At 39.3% G+C, this 14,398-nt stretch overlaps 1 protein-coding gene across 1 annotated transcript in view; it reads right to left on the bottom strand.

Annotated features, from left to right (window-relative positions):
* Positions 1 to 5,001: 5,001 nt before the first annotated feature.
* Positions 5,002 to 14,398, bottom strand: part of CSNK2A2IP (casein kinase 2 subunit alpha' interacting protein) — a gene marked incomplete at its 5' end in the record, with an annotated part of 66,459 nt that continues 57,062 nt past the window's right edge. The window contains 5 exon segments of the mRNA XM_082655335.1: positions 5,002 to 6,462; positions 6,464 to 6,525; positions 6,529 to 6,651; positions 6,655 to 6,881; positions 6,884 to 7,217. Of these exon segments, the coding sequence (XP_082511461.1) occupies positions 5,067 to 6,462; positions 6,464 to 6,525; positions 6,529 to 6,651; positions 6,655 to 6,881; positions 6,884 to 7,217 (2,142 nt within the window). The 3' untranslated portion in view covers positions 5,002 to 5,066.

Genomic DNA, 14,398 nt, shown 5'->3' on the forward strand with positions numbered 1-14,398 from the left:
GACTTACTGTGGTTATCATTTTGCAGTATAGCTAAATATCAAATCGTTATGTTCTACACCTGAAACTGATATAATGTTGTAGGTCAATTATACCTCAATAAAAAAAAAAGTTTTTAAAGAACGTCAGTGCAACACTGTATGCAATGATAAAAATGTAAATTAACCAAAAACTGTAATAACTCCACACTATGCAGTTATATAATATATATGTATGTATATGTGTGTATGTGTATATAGACAATATACACATATATACATGTGTGTATATATATGTATATAAATGGAAATGAAAATCTGTATCTTATAACAAGGATAAATTTCAGAAACATACTCCAGATCAAAAAACACACATTTTAGGGCTTCCCTGGTGGCGTAGTGGTTGAGAGTCCGCCTGCCAATGAAGGGGACACGGGTTCGTGCCCCGGTCCGGGAAGATCCCACATGCTGCAGAGCGGCTGGGCCCGTGAGCCATGGCCGCTGAGCCTGCACGTCCAGAGCCTGTGCTCCACAGCGGGAGAGGCCACAGCAGTGAGAGGCCCGTGTACCGCAAACAAACAAACAAACAAAACACACATTTTAAAATGTTAAAATACATTATAATAAAATATGTACAAAACTTTAAAACATCCAAAAAGGATTGATTTCTATGGCTCCGTAAATATTTAGTAAATTTCTTAAAAAAAATAGATAAATATGACCTACAGCAAATCCTTGACAGTGTTTACTTCTAGAGAATGCAGGATAGGATCGGGATCCTGGATGATTATATACACAAGTGTTAGCACTTGTATCAATAATGTTTTATTTCTTTAACACATGAAGTAAATGTAACCAAAGAATAAGATTAGATAAAGCTGGGTAGTAGTGAAAAGACTTTCATAAATATATTGACTTTTTTTTTTTTTTTTTTTTTTTTGCGGTACGCGGGCCTCTCACTGTTGTGGCCTCTCCCGTTGCTGAGCACAGGCTCTGGACGCGCAGGCTCAGCGGCCATGGCTCACGGGCCCAGCCGCTCTGCGGCATGTGGGATCTTCCCGGACCGGGGCATGAACCCGTGTCCCCTGCATCGGCAGGCGGACTCAACCACTGCGCCACCAGGGAAGCCCGACTATTGTTCCCTATGGGTTAAAATAATTCATAATAAAAATAAACAAAAGCATGAATAAATAAAAGAATGGTATAAGTCTGGCAATGAATACTGAAGTAGAGAATATGAAATTTTTAAAAAATATTTTAAGACTTTAAAACAATAGAAATGCATTTCTTTTGAAGATATCTCATAGAAATATGTATTTTCTATATGTATTATTAGCAAAGCCACAAATGATACCAATAAGTAGAAAGGATTAGAACAGCAAAATTGTATGCTACATATTTTATCTAAAATAGACGAGATGACATGTTTCAGTTTTTCATTTTCATAACATTTGTTTTAAGTTGATTATAAAAGGAATTCATATTCATTGAAGATTTGGAAAATATAGAAAAGAAAATGAAAAAAATCTACCCATTTCCTAAACACTCCATTATAATTATTGTCCCATAATAACCACATTTATTCAACATTTTGGTGTTTACTTCCAGTCATTCCATCTTTCTCATACATATGAAAGAGATTTTACACAAGTACACACAGATACATATATGCAAAATTTCAATGTTTTTCAAGGTGGAATCATATATAAACTGCATGTGATGTCTTATAATCTGAGTATGTTTTCACTTAAATCATAAATGATAAATTCTCTCTCTTCACTGTCTCTGATCGAACAGTTCCTTTTTGAAACTTAAATGCATTAGTTTATCTATCTCCTCTTTGTTTCACTTTCTTCTTTCAACATGCTCAGGATCACTAGCCATGCTCAAGGGTTCTCAAGATATTTTCCTAAAGAAAGTATTTCTATTCCTAACATAAATGTAGGTGAAATGTTAGAAATAACATTTTTTTTTCACTAGGAAAAGCATCACATGTATGGATCATGGTGTATTTAAACATTTTTCTGTTAATGAACAAGATTTTTTCCAACCCCTCACTATTATAAAGAAACACAATGCCTACTTGTTTATATGATTCTACATAGTCATGACAATTTCTTTAAAATAAATTCCAATGAAGATGATCCTAAGGAAAATGATTATGTATATTATTAAGGTTTTGATATTATTATCAAATTATCATCCAGAGATGTCATACCATTTTATATCAATTGGTTTGATAAAAATGTGACAATTTAGAGAATCTACTTTCTACTTCCCAATTCCTATGTAGCCTGTTTTCATGTCCAGGCCTTTCCATTTAAGGGAAAAGGCACTAATGAGACACAATTAAATCTTTTTTTATTACTTTTCAGTTGATCTCTTTATTTAAATACAGTAAATTTTGAGTCCTTCTGCCCTTCTGAAATCTGCTCTCATCTGTATAAGATCTGACAGAAATTTCTTGACCTTTCTGGCACAACACATATTGTTCCCTATTTTGAAATCTCTTGGTATATCAATAGAAGCTGGAAGAGTGAGTCGGATATTTGCCATTGCTGTGTATTTTTCCCATTAAGTTTCATGGGATTTTATTTCCAAATTTAAAAACTAGGAAATAATGGTTAACGAATTCTTAAAAATTTTTTTCTGAAAGTAGACCTGTTCTAATTAAGAACAAAATAAATAACTGCCAATACAATGGAGAAGTTAAAAATAATTAAATCGTAGTCCAATAAATAAAGAAAAATTTTAAAATGAGGCATAAAGTTTAGAAAATAAGCTAAACAATGGAAAATTAAACATGTAAATTACATCAACAAATAAAAATCAGTTGAACTCCTTGGTTTAATTTTATTCAATAAATATTTATTGAATACTTAGTATGTGCCAGGTATCACTAGGTCCTGAGAAGTTAGTGGTAAACAAGTCAGACACAAGACCTCCCCTTATGAAGTTTAGTCTAGTAGAAAACATATTAAAGAAGTAATTATACAGATGATGTGTGTCATCAACAGAGATATTCAGGGTGAATTAAGCACACGTCAAGGGTTTTCTAAAGAGGTTAGAGAAAGCCTTGAACACATTATGACACACCTAAGTTCTTCTTCATCATCACTGATCAGCTATGCATAAGCCTACATCACATTAAATACTGAAATACTAGAAAGGAACACTTTTAACATAAGATATAAGACAAGGATGACTACTGTCATCAGTAACATTTTTATGCATGTTCTCACCAAGACAAAAAGTACAAAAAGCAATTCAATACTAATATGGGAAAGAAGCAAACAGATGAAGCATTACTTATTTCAGAGAATTTTAAACAGATGAAGAGCTTCAGTAGCATTAATTCAATATCAATACATATTTCAGGAAACATACTCTATTTCAAGGACTAGATAAAAACTAGAAATAAAATGGTGAATAAGAAGTTTTCAGTCTAGTGAGTGAAGACAGACAAGAAATAGTTGCTTTATAATATGGTTAAAAGCAGTATAAAGAGTAAAAACAGAGTTTCATGGTAATAAGAAGGCCAGCTAAACTCTTTCTTTGTAAGTGGATCAGGAAAAGGCTTCCCAGAAGATGTTAAGACAAAATAGAGCCCTGTAGAGCAAAAATGTATAGAAGGATGGATCTTTCTGGACAGCAGAATTGTTGTTTTAGAAGTGTAGGATGATTGCGTCACACTGTAAAGAAATTAATGTGGCTGAAACTGGAGAAGAATAAGAAATCTTTTTTGAAAAGATTTCTGAAAAATTTTTGGAAAATAATTTTGAAAAATTATCATGTTTCAATCATAAAAGGAATTTAGACTTTTCCCAGAAAACAGTGGGCAATGATAAAAGTGTTATAAACAGTGAAATGGCCTTATTAAATTTTGTCTCAGAAATGCATTCAAAAGTTAAAATACATGTTTAGGAGTAATCTAGCTGACAAATGCTGTGACCACAACTAGAATAGTGGCAGTGGGGTTGAAGGAAAAAGCTGGATTCTGAAGACAATAAGGCCATGGAACACATGGGCCTGGAGAGGGGCAGGCAATGAGAAAAACAGTCAAACTCCATGACAGATGGTGGTACATCCACTGAAATAGGGAACACAGAGGGCAAAGGACTATAATGTAAAGATGCAAGTTGTAAATGTAAAGATGATAAATTCTGTTTTGACCATATTGAGTTTGAGGTGCCTGTGCAATGTTCCACTGGAAAAGCCCCATATGCAAGCTGGTGTTCAGAAAGATGTGGAGCGGAGAGGCAGAAGTGTGAGCCATCAGTGCATGCAAGAGAAGCTAATTCTAGCCCTTGGGGTTAGAGATAATCACTTAAGGTAATAGGTAAGACAATTCCCTCCTTTTCCCACTACTAGTGGACCCAGTGAAACAAAAACATTTTTAAACATTTTTATTAACCCGTTTATGTTGTATAGGTAGAAGTGATGAACAAGTGACTTTAGAGCCCATAATTTAAATGTTGGCACAGTCAGCATAAGGTAGGATTGTCTGCATCAGTTAGTTATTCTTTCCTGAGATTTGCTAACTAAGGTTGAGTAAATCATTGCATTTTGGAGTGTGGGATCTTAGCATAGAAGAATTTTCCCTAGGAACACATAACTGAAAAGATTCCTTTCTATATATATTCTTACCTGTTGAACATGATGTGAATTTTCTTTAGAGGTAGGGAAACGGATTAGCATACACTGGTTTAAGGATTCTGTCATTATTATATCTTATGAGGAAGGAGAATAACAATGAGTTAGATACTGTTCAGGGCAAGACAAATGAGGTGTTTCTGGTCTATGGCCAATTATTATTAATTCACTTAACAATTATTTTATAGTGGTTACTGTAAGCCAGGCATTTGGTTAAAAACATAGGATTCAATTTGGCTTCTAGGAGATCATAGTCTATTATTTAAGTAGAAAATAGACTTAAGAGTAATAGTTCCCCTCAACTAGCTGCTTCATCAGCTGAATTATAGAGGCACGCTTAGTTAATACTAAGAATTTTAATAAGCACGATAGGAAATCAATCTCTAATGTCAAAGAACTAAGAGGTCAATTGCCTTCAAAGAAACAAAAAAGTTAATTTAATCAAGATTTCTCTCATTTTGAACCTTTGTCTGGAACATTTTGAACAGTATCTTTGGCCCCTTTCTCCCTTTTACTGTGGTGCTATTCCTCATAGGCCTTGTTTGGGGAGATGGTGATTGGCTTGGACATGGTTTTCCAGGAAGTGGCTGGTGATTTTTACTACATATAAACTCAAGCCAGGAGACCCCTGGAGGCAGCCAGTGGTAACTAAGTACCTTAGTGGACACACAGCCTGAGACGGTAGATGTGGTAGACTCTTTCAGAGGATGAGGAGGTAAAGGGGGTGTAGTGGAAGAGGAAGAGGAAGAAGAGGACGATGAGGAAGAAGATGAGGGGAGTAGGAACTGCGACTGAGGGTTACTACTTTCCTTAACATAGAGCAGCCAGTCTATAGCCTGGGGCTGTTGGCTTATAGCTTGGTTTTCAGGGCCTACTGTCGGCCATGTTTTCTTCACATTAGCCTCCTTGGTGATATCAGGTTCAGATGTAGGGAAAAATTTTGATATCTTCCCAATTCCTCCAAAGTGTTCTTCAGGGACTTCATCAGGCTGATTTTCTTTCACAGGGAATGAAAAAGAAGTCTCTGGTAGGGAGAGGATAAAAACTAGTTTCACCTCTATTTCTCCCTCAGGAGTGGCCTCAGGTGCTGGGCTGACAAATAGTGTTGCAGCACGAGGGTCTTTCCTTCCTGTAAGATGGTTACACTGAGATTTTATGCAGGAGGCACAAGCTAAACAAACCATATAACTTGATGAAAGGCGGGGTCCAGGATGAGGATTTGCCCTTCCCCTCATCCTTCGAAAGAGAATCTGCCTACAGAGATCCCTCTGGATTCTGGTCTTGGAGAGAGAATTGACAATTTTATTTACAACATCATCAGGGACCGTTCCACCTTTGATAATGCAGGGATGAATATAACCTAAAGTCCATTGAATTTCCTTATTTGGTTCTGTCTTTTCATAAAGACCAAAACTGCTTTTACTCTGGAGCCTGGAGCCCAATGTTAAAGCAGCTATGTTCCTGATGCAGTGTTTGGAGCTTAATAATGATGGACCTGAGATATTTGGTTTGGGATGGGGTGAGGGAAGATCTGTGGCCTTGTGTTTGTCACTTAGTGAAGTGGTGTTCTGAAATTTTGAGTGACACACTGGTGAACCCAGGGTCCTGAAGTTACGATCAAGTGTTTTGGGCTGGAACAATGGCAAACTCTTTGACTGATGCATAGAATGTGGTAAAGGTGATTTCCTTTCTTTTGAGTTGGACAACGTTAATCTCAGAACACTGGAGTTAGAGCTCAATACAGGTGTTGTCTGAGGTCTGGAATCAGGTAACGATGAGCTCAGAGTCATCTGACTGGGCTCCAAAGAAGGTGATGTCTGAACCAAGTCGTGTTTGAGGTGTAGAGTTGAATGATGGTGAGGTCAAACATCTTTGATTGCGCTCTAACAAAGAGTGTCAAAGGCTATCCAATGAAGACGCTTTCTGAGGCTTGGACTCGGGTAACGCTGAGCTAAAGGCTCTTTGATTAGGTCCCAAAGATGACAATGTCCATAGGTAGTCTGGGGAAGGAGTTTCTTGATGTTAGAGGGCATATAATGATGAACTTGACACCCTTCGATTAGACTTCGGTGAAGGTGATATCCAGCAAAGGTCTAGGGAAGATGTATTCTGAGGATTGGGAAAGGGTAATTGTGAGCTCCAGGCTGTCTGATTGGGCTCTGGCAATGATGTCTTGGTGAGGTCAAGTGAAGATGTGATCTGAGGTTTGGCGTGGGACAACGGTGAGCTCAAGCCTCTCTTATTAGGCCACAGGGAGTTCTCTGGTGGAGGTGTAGTGAAGGTGTGGCCTGATATTTGGAGTGAGATAATGGTGATTTCAGAACCCTGTTATAGAGGTCCCGTGAAATTGTGTCCTGACACTTGGCAGAGGGCAATATTGAGCATCTCTGTACCTTCTGGTTAGAGTTTAGGGGATGCACTGCAGGGTTATTACTATGGGATTCTACTCTGACCACAGATTGGTTATTGGGTTGCTTTTGTTTTTCATCTGTGTGTTGAGGTGTTAATGAGCTGCTTGTGGCCAGTTGGTAAGAGCGTTCTAATGGCACAAACTGTTGATCATAGTATGCTAGTGGCACCAACTTGTGCTAGTCTAGAGGTCTTTCTGAAAGCAGTTGTCTTGCAGGGATGTTTTAGTAACTGATAGAGTCTTTTAGCTGGATTCCATGGACAACAAATACTTTTAAATAAAAAACTTAGGTAGTTTCTATCATCTATCATGTAATCTTTTTGTTAATTCCTAAATATTATAGAGCGTTTCAAAATTGAGGTGTAAATGAGGTTGAAAAAAGTGTCACCAGTTGAGATTCTTCTCTGTCTTCTCTTTAGAGTTTTTTCCTCTTGAGGAAATAATGCCTGTTAACAAAAGAGTGAAGAAGGTTCAGAAGAGATCCTGATAGGGATATTAATTTTCTCAAACAATTTGTAGTGACTAGAGAACTACCGTGTGTGTAACTTTTGAATTAAACTTTCTAAATTCTCAATTGCCCATCTGTAAAATAGGTAAACATAATGTTTAATTTATTGGGCTAAAGACTAAATAATATATCTAAAATGTGTAACAGTGCCCAAGATATAAGAGATGCTCAATAAAAGGTAATAGCTAGTTTCGGTACTCTTTCAATGATTGCTTTAGTGTAAAAAAAAAAAAAAAGTCTGTGATAAGTTTATTGCATGAAATAAGAGAATCTTAAAGAAAGTGAAATGGAAGTTCTGATATGTTAGTTTTCAATTTAGATTCAATTACCCATCATTACCACCTTTTAGCTTACTTCCAAAAGACCATAATTCTAGTTGAATGTCTATTGCATACTTTCAGTCTTAGTCTTATTTGTCACTATTGCAGCTTTTGAAACTGTTGATCACTACCTTTTCAAACAATGTTCTTCATTCATGTCCATTATTTCTCTCTACTCTGATTCTCTCATTCATTCTCTTATTTCTCTATAGATCTTCACTGAATTCTTTTCTTTTGTTCTCACCTCAGAGTAGTTCTCAGACTTACATCACCAGTTCTGTCCTATTTTCACTTTATTCCTAAGGAATCACATTAGTTACATTTAGGATTTAAAAATGAACTATAGAAAGTTTATAAAAAACAGAACCTTCTATCTGGTCAAAAGCAATACAAGCATTTACTACTCAGGAAACACAGCTATGGTGCTTCTTAAAAAGCAGCACATGGGTTTCCCTGGTGACGCAGTGGTTGAGAGTCCACCTGCCGATGCAGGGGACACGGGTTCGTGCCCCAGTCCGGGAAGATCCCATATGCCGCAGAGCAGCTGGGCCTGTGAGCCATGGCCGCTGAGCCTGTGCGTCCAGAGCCTGTGCTCCGCAACGGGAAAAGCCACAACAGTGAGAGGCCCGCGTACCACAAAAAAAAAAAAAAAAGCAACACATGGTTTAACATGACACTATTTCAGTGCATTTTTCATGGTCAAGGGTCTGTTCTTCAGGTTTTAAGGCTAAAACACACTATATGACAAAAAACCCAAGAGTAATTCCAACTGATGCAGGGATTAGCCAATTAGAACACTGACTTTAAGGCCCTTGAAGAATGAGAGCTATCAGAATTTGGTTTCATGGTTATTTCTATGCTTCAGTAACTTACTAATCCAATTTCTGATGGACAACTTTATTCCTCATATATGCCAACTTATCCACTTATTTACTATCAATTCTACTACTGCTAGAATTTTTTCCCTTATGTTAAGGTGTCTTTCCACATATTTAATCTTATTTACATTTATTTAAAAATATATCTTATTAGTATCTTAATTCACTTGTTTTCAAGTGTTGAGTCATTCTTAGTGGAATTCTCCAAGTATCAACAATATTATTTACACACCAATGACTTCCTAATTTTTTTGTATCTAGTCCTGGTTTTCTCTTTAGCTTTGAAATTCTATTTCCAATTAATCATCAGACTTCTCTATCCAAAATTCCCCAAAACAATTCAGGCACAAAACATAAAAATCAGTAAGTTATTTCTCCTTATAAAGAAATCATCTTTTTGTATATCTTCTCTCTCGGTTCTTAAAACCTAGTCATCTAATTCAAAATCTTTGAAAACACCCTGGACAGCTTCACTTTCTAAAATGATTTAGAAACCAGGACCTGTTGGTTTTATCTCTTTCATACTTTAATTCATCTTTTTTCTATCCAATTCCACTATTTCAGTTTATACCATAGGCATATCTCAGGTAAACTAATGTATTATTATATTAACCTCTACATATCTTTCCCCCATAACCTCACTCACTCTCTTCCCTCTCCTCTGTCACACATCCAAAGCAAACTCTTGCTGGTGAGACATAGTTACTCCTCACCCAAAAATTTTCTTCATTTTGCTTCTGCCGGCATGAATAATAACGACTGAAGTTACTTGCTGGCTTTGTGTGGTGTGTTTTGACATCCAATACTTTAAAAGGAGGGGGAATGGCACATCCTACTATATATGTGTGGCACTCTAACAAACTTCTAGATACTAATAATAGAGTAACTCCATGATCTTGATGTAAGGAAAGATTTCTTAAAAGAACATAAAAAGGCTTCAAGATGGCAGAAGAGTAAGACGTGAAGATCACCTTCCTCCCCAAAAATACATCAGAAATACATCTACATGTGGAACAACTCCTACAGAACACCTACTGAACACTGGCAGAAGACCTCAGACCTCCCAAAAGGCAAGAAAATCCCCACGTACCTGCACAGGGCTAAAGAAAAAGAAAAAACAGAGACAAAAGAATAGGGACGGGACCTGCACCAGTGGGAGGGAGCTGTGAAGGAGGAAAGGTTTCCACACACTAGGAAGCCCTTTCACTGGCGAAGATGGGCGTGGCGGAAGGGGGAAGCTTCGGAGTCGCGGAGGAGAGCACAGCAACAGGGGTGCGGAGGGCAAAGCGGAGAGATTCCCGCACAGAGGATCAGTGCCAACCAGCACTCACCAGCCCGAGAGGCTTGTCTGCTCCCCCACCAGGGCGGGCGGGGGCTGGGAGCTGAGGCTCGGGCTTCAGTTGGAGCGCAGGGAGAGGACTGGCGGCGTGAACACAGCCTGAAGGGGTTAGTGCGCCACGGCTAGCCGGGAGGGAATCCGGGGAAAAGGTCTGCAGCTGCCGAACAGGCAAGAGACTTTTTCTTCCCTCTTTGTTTCCTGGTGCGCGAGGAGAAGGGTTTAAGAGCGCTGCTTAAAGGAGCTCCAGAGACGGGCGCGAGCCGCGGCTATCAGTGCAGACCCCAGAGACGGGCATAAGATGCTAAGTCTGCTGCTGCTGCCACCAAGAAGCCTGTGTGTGAACACAAGTCACTCTCCACACCTCCCCTCCCAGGAGCCTGTGCAGCCCGCCACTGCCAGGGACCCGTGATCCAGGGACAACTTCCCCGGGAGAACGCATGGCACGCCTCAGGCTGGTGCAACGTCAAGCTGGCCTCTGCTGCCGCAGGCGCAGGCTCGCCCCACATCCGTACCCCTCCCTCCCCCGGCCTGAGTGAGCCAGAGCCCCCGAATCAGCTGCTCTTTTAACCCCCTCCTGTCTGAGCGAAGAAGAACCGCCCTCAGGTAACCTACACGCAGAAGCGGGGCCAAATCCAAAGCTGAACCCCGGGAGCTGTGTAAACAAAGAAGAGAAAGGGAAATCCCTCCCAGCAGCCTCAGGAGCAGCAGATTAAATCTCCACAATCAACTTGATGTACCCTGCATCTGTGGAATATCTGAATAGACAACGAATCATCCCAAATTGAGGAGGTGGACTTTGGGAGCAACAATACATATATTTTTTTCCCTTTTTCTTTTTTTGTGAGTGTGTATGTGTATGCTTCTGTGTGTAATTTTGTCTGTACAGCTTTGCTTTTACCATTTGTCCTAGGGTTCTGTCTGTCCGGTTTTTTGTTTTGTTTTGTTTTTTTAGTATAGTTTTTAGCGTTTGTTATCATTGGTGGATTTGTTCTTTGGTTTGGTTGTTCTCTTCTTTCTTTCTTTTTATTACTTAAAAAAAAATTTTAATATTTATTTTAATTATTTTATTTTATTTTATCAATTTCTTTCTTTCTTTCTTTCTTTCTTTCTTTCTTTCTTTCTTTCTTTCTTTCTTTCGTTCTTTCGTTCTTTCTTTCGTTCTTTCTCCCTTTTATTCTGAGCCATGTGGAGGACAGGCTCTTGGTGCTCCAGCCAGGCGTCAGGGCTGTGCCTCTGAGGTGGGAGAGCCAAGTTCAGGGCATTGTTCCACTAGAGACCTCCCAGCTCCATGTAATATCAAATGGAGAAAATCTCCCAGAGATCTCCATCTCAACACCAGCACCCAGCTCCACTCAACGACCAGCAAGCTCCAGTGCTGGACACCCTATGACAAACAACTAGCAAGACAGGAACACAACCCCACCCATTAGTAGAGAGGCTGCCTAAAATCATAATAAGGCCACAGACACCCCAAAACACACCATCAGACGTGACACCAGAAAGAAGATCCAGCCTCATCCACCAGAACACAGGCACTAGTCCCCTCCACCAGGAAGCCGACAAAACCCACTGAACCAACCTTAGCCACTGAGGGCAGACACCAAAAACGATGGGAATTACGAACCTGCAGCCTGCAAAAACGAGACCCCAAACACAGTAAGTTAAGCAAAATGAGAAGACAGAGAAACACACAGCAGATGAAGGAGCAAGGTAAAAACCCACCAGAATTAATGAAAGAAGAGGAAATAGGCAGTCTACCTGAAAAAGAATTCAGAATAATGATAGTAAAGATGATCCAAAATCTTGGAAATAGAATGGAGAAAATATAAGAAATGTTTAACAAGGACCTACAAGAACTTTTCTTGCCTCTTTGTTTCCTGGTGCATGAGGAGAGGGGATTAAGAGTGCCACTTAAAGGAGCTCCAGAGATGGGCGTGAGCTGCGGCTATCAGTGCAAACCCCAGAGACGGGCATGAGATGCTAAGGCTGCTGCTGAAGCCACCAAGAAGCCTGTGTGCATGAACAGGAATTATCTATCTTGGAAATAGAATGGAGAAAATACAAGAAACGTTTAACAAGGACCTAGAAGAACTAAAGAGCAAACAAACAGTGATGAATAACACAATAAATGAAATCAAAAATTCTCTAGAAGGGGTCAATAGCAGAACAACTGAGGCAGAAGAACGGATAAGTGACCTGGAAGATAAAATAGTGGAAATAACTACCTCAGAGCAGAATAAAGAAAAAAGAATGAAAAGAATTGAGGACAGTCTCAGAGACCTCTGGGACAACATTAAACATACCAACATTCAAATGATAGGGGTCCCAGAAGAAGAAGAGAAAAAGAAAGGGAGTGAGAAAATATTTGAAGAGATTATAGTTGAAAACTTCCCAAATATGGGAAAGGAAATAGTCAAGTCCAGGAAGCACAGAGAGTCCCATACAGGATAAATCCAAGGAGAAACACACCAAGACACATATTAATCAAACTGTCAAAAATTAAATACAGGGCTTCTCTGGTGGTGCAGTTGTTGAGAGACCGCCTGCCGATGCAGGAGACATGGGTTCGTGCCCCAGTCTGGGAAGATCCCACATGCCGCAGAGCAGCTGGGCCTGTGAGCCATGGCCGCTGAGCCTGTGCGTCCAGAGCCTGTGCTCTGCAACGGGGGAGGCCACAACAGTGAGAGGCCCGTGTACAGAAAAAAAAAAAAATTAAATACAAAGAAAAAATATTAAAAGCAACAAGGGAAAAACAACAAATAACATACATGGGAATCCCCATAAGGTTAACAGCTGATCTTTCAGTAGAAACTCTCCAAGCCAGAAGGGAGTGGCAGGACATATTTAAACTGATGAAGGGGAAAAACCTACAACCAAGATTACTTTACCTAGCAAGGATCTCATTCAGATTTGACAGAGAAATTAAAAGCTTTACAGACAAGCAAAAGCTAAGAGAATTCAGCACCACCAAACCAGCTTTACAACAAATGCTAAAGGAACTTCTCTAGGCAGGAAACACAAGAGAAGGAAAAGACCTACAATAACAAACCCAAAACAATTAAGAAAATGGGAATAGGAACATACATATCGATAATTACCTTAAATGTAAATGGATTAAATGCTCCAACCAAAATACATAGACTGGCTGAATGGATACAAAAACAAGACCCGTATATATGCTGTCTACAAGAGACCCACTTCAGACCTAGGGACATATACAGACTGAAAATGAGTGGATGGAAAAAGATATTCCATGCAAATGGAAATCAAAAGAAAACTGGAGTAGCAATTCTCATATCTGACAAAATAGACTTTAAAACAAAGACTATTACAAGAGACAAAGAAGGACACTACATAATGATCAAGGGATCAATCCAAGAAGAAGATATAACAATTTTAACTATTTATGCACCACAAATAGGAGGACCTCAATACATAAGGCAAATGCTAGCATCCATAAAAGGGGAAAATGACAGTAACACGATCATAGTAGGGGATTTTAACACCCCACTTTCACCAATGGACAGATCATCCAAAATAAAAATAAATAAGGAAACACAAGCTTTGAATGATACATTAAAAAAGAAGGACCTTCAATATAATTCTTTTTTTTTTTTTTTTTTTTTTTGCGGTACGCGGGCCTCTCACTGTCGTGGCCTCTCCCGTTGCGTGGCACGGGCTCCGGACGCACAGGCTCAGCAGCCATGGCTCACGGACCCAGCTGCTCCGCGGCATGTGGATCTTCCTGGACCAGGGCACGAACCCATGTCCCCTGCATCGGCAGGCAGAATCTCAACCACTGTGCCACGAGGGAAGCCCAATATAAGTCTCTTTTAAATGTCTGGATTCACCTTGGGGCAAGCGCTGATGTGCAGGTTCGATGTTCAGCAACTCTCCTTAGCACTTTCCCTGGCAACAATGTTCAGAACCGCAGTAAACAGAACTGTCAGTAATGAATCAATTAACTCTAAAGAACTGTGATGTCAGATATCAGGCTGTGTCTTTGTTTCCCAATGTTGGCAGCTTTCCTATCCTGAGAGTAGCATCATCTGACACTCACCTATAAACTCAGGTATAGCCCAGGTCCAGGAACACTCCAGAACTTGGATCTCATGGATTTCTTGAGTTCTAGCTCACTAGCGTCCAACTAGGAATCAATAAAGTTACCTAGAAGCATTAATGAACTATTTTCAATATTTCAAAATACCTAATGCAAAATTATCATTGGTCTATAAAGAATCATTTACATATAGGCTAAGTAGTGTCAAATGTCTTTGCGTTTAATTGGAATTATATCGATTATGTGTACTTCCA

The sequence above is a fragment of the Grampus griseus genome, assembly GCF_964374135.1.
Source record: "Grampus griseus genome assembly, chromosome: 5".
Classification (NCBI taxonomy): domain Eukaryota; kingdom Metazoa; phylum Chordata; class Mammalia; order Artiodactyla; family Delphinidae; genus Grampus; species Grampus griseus.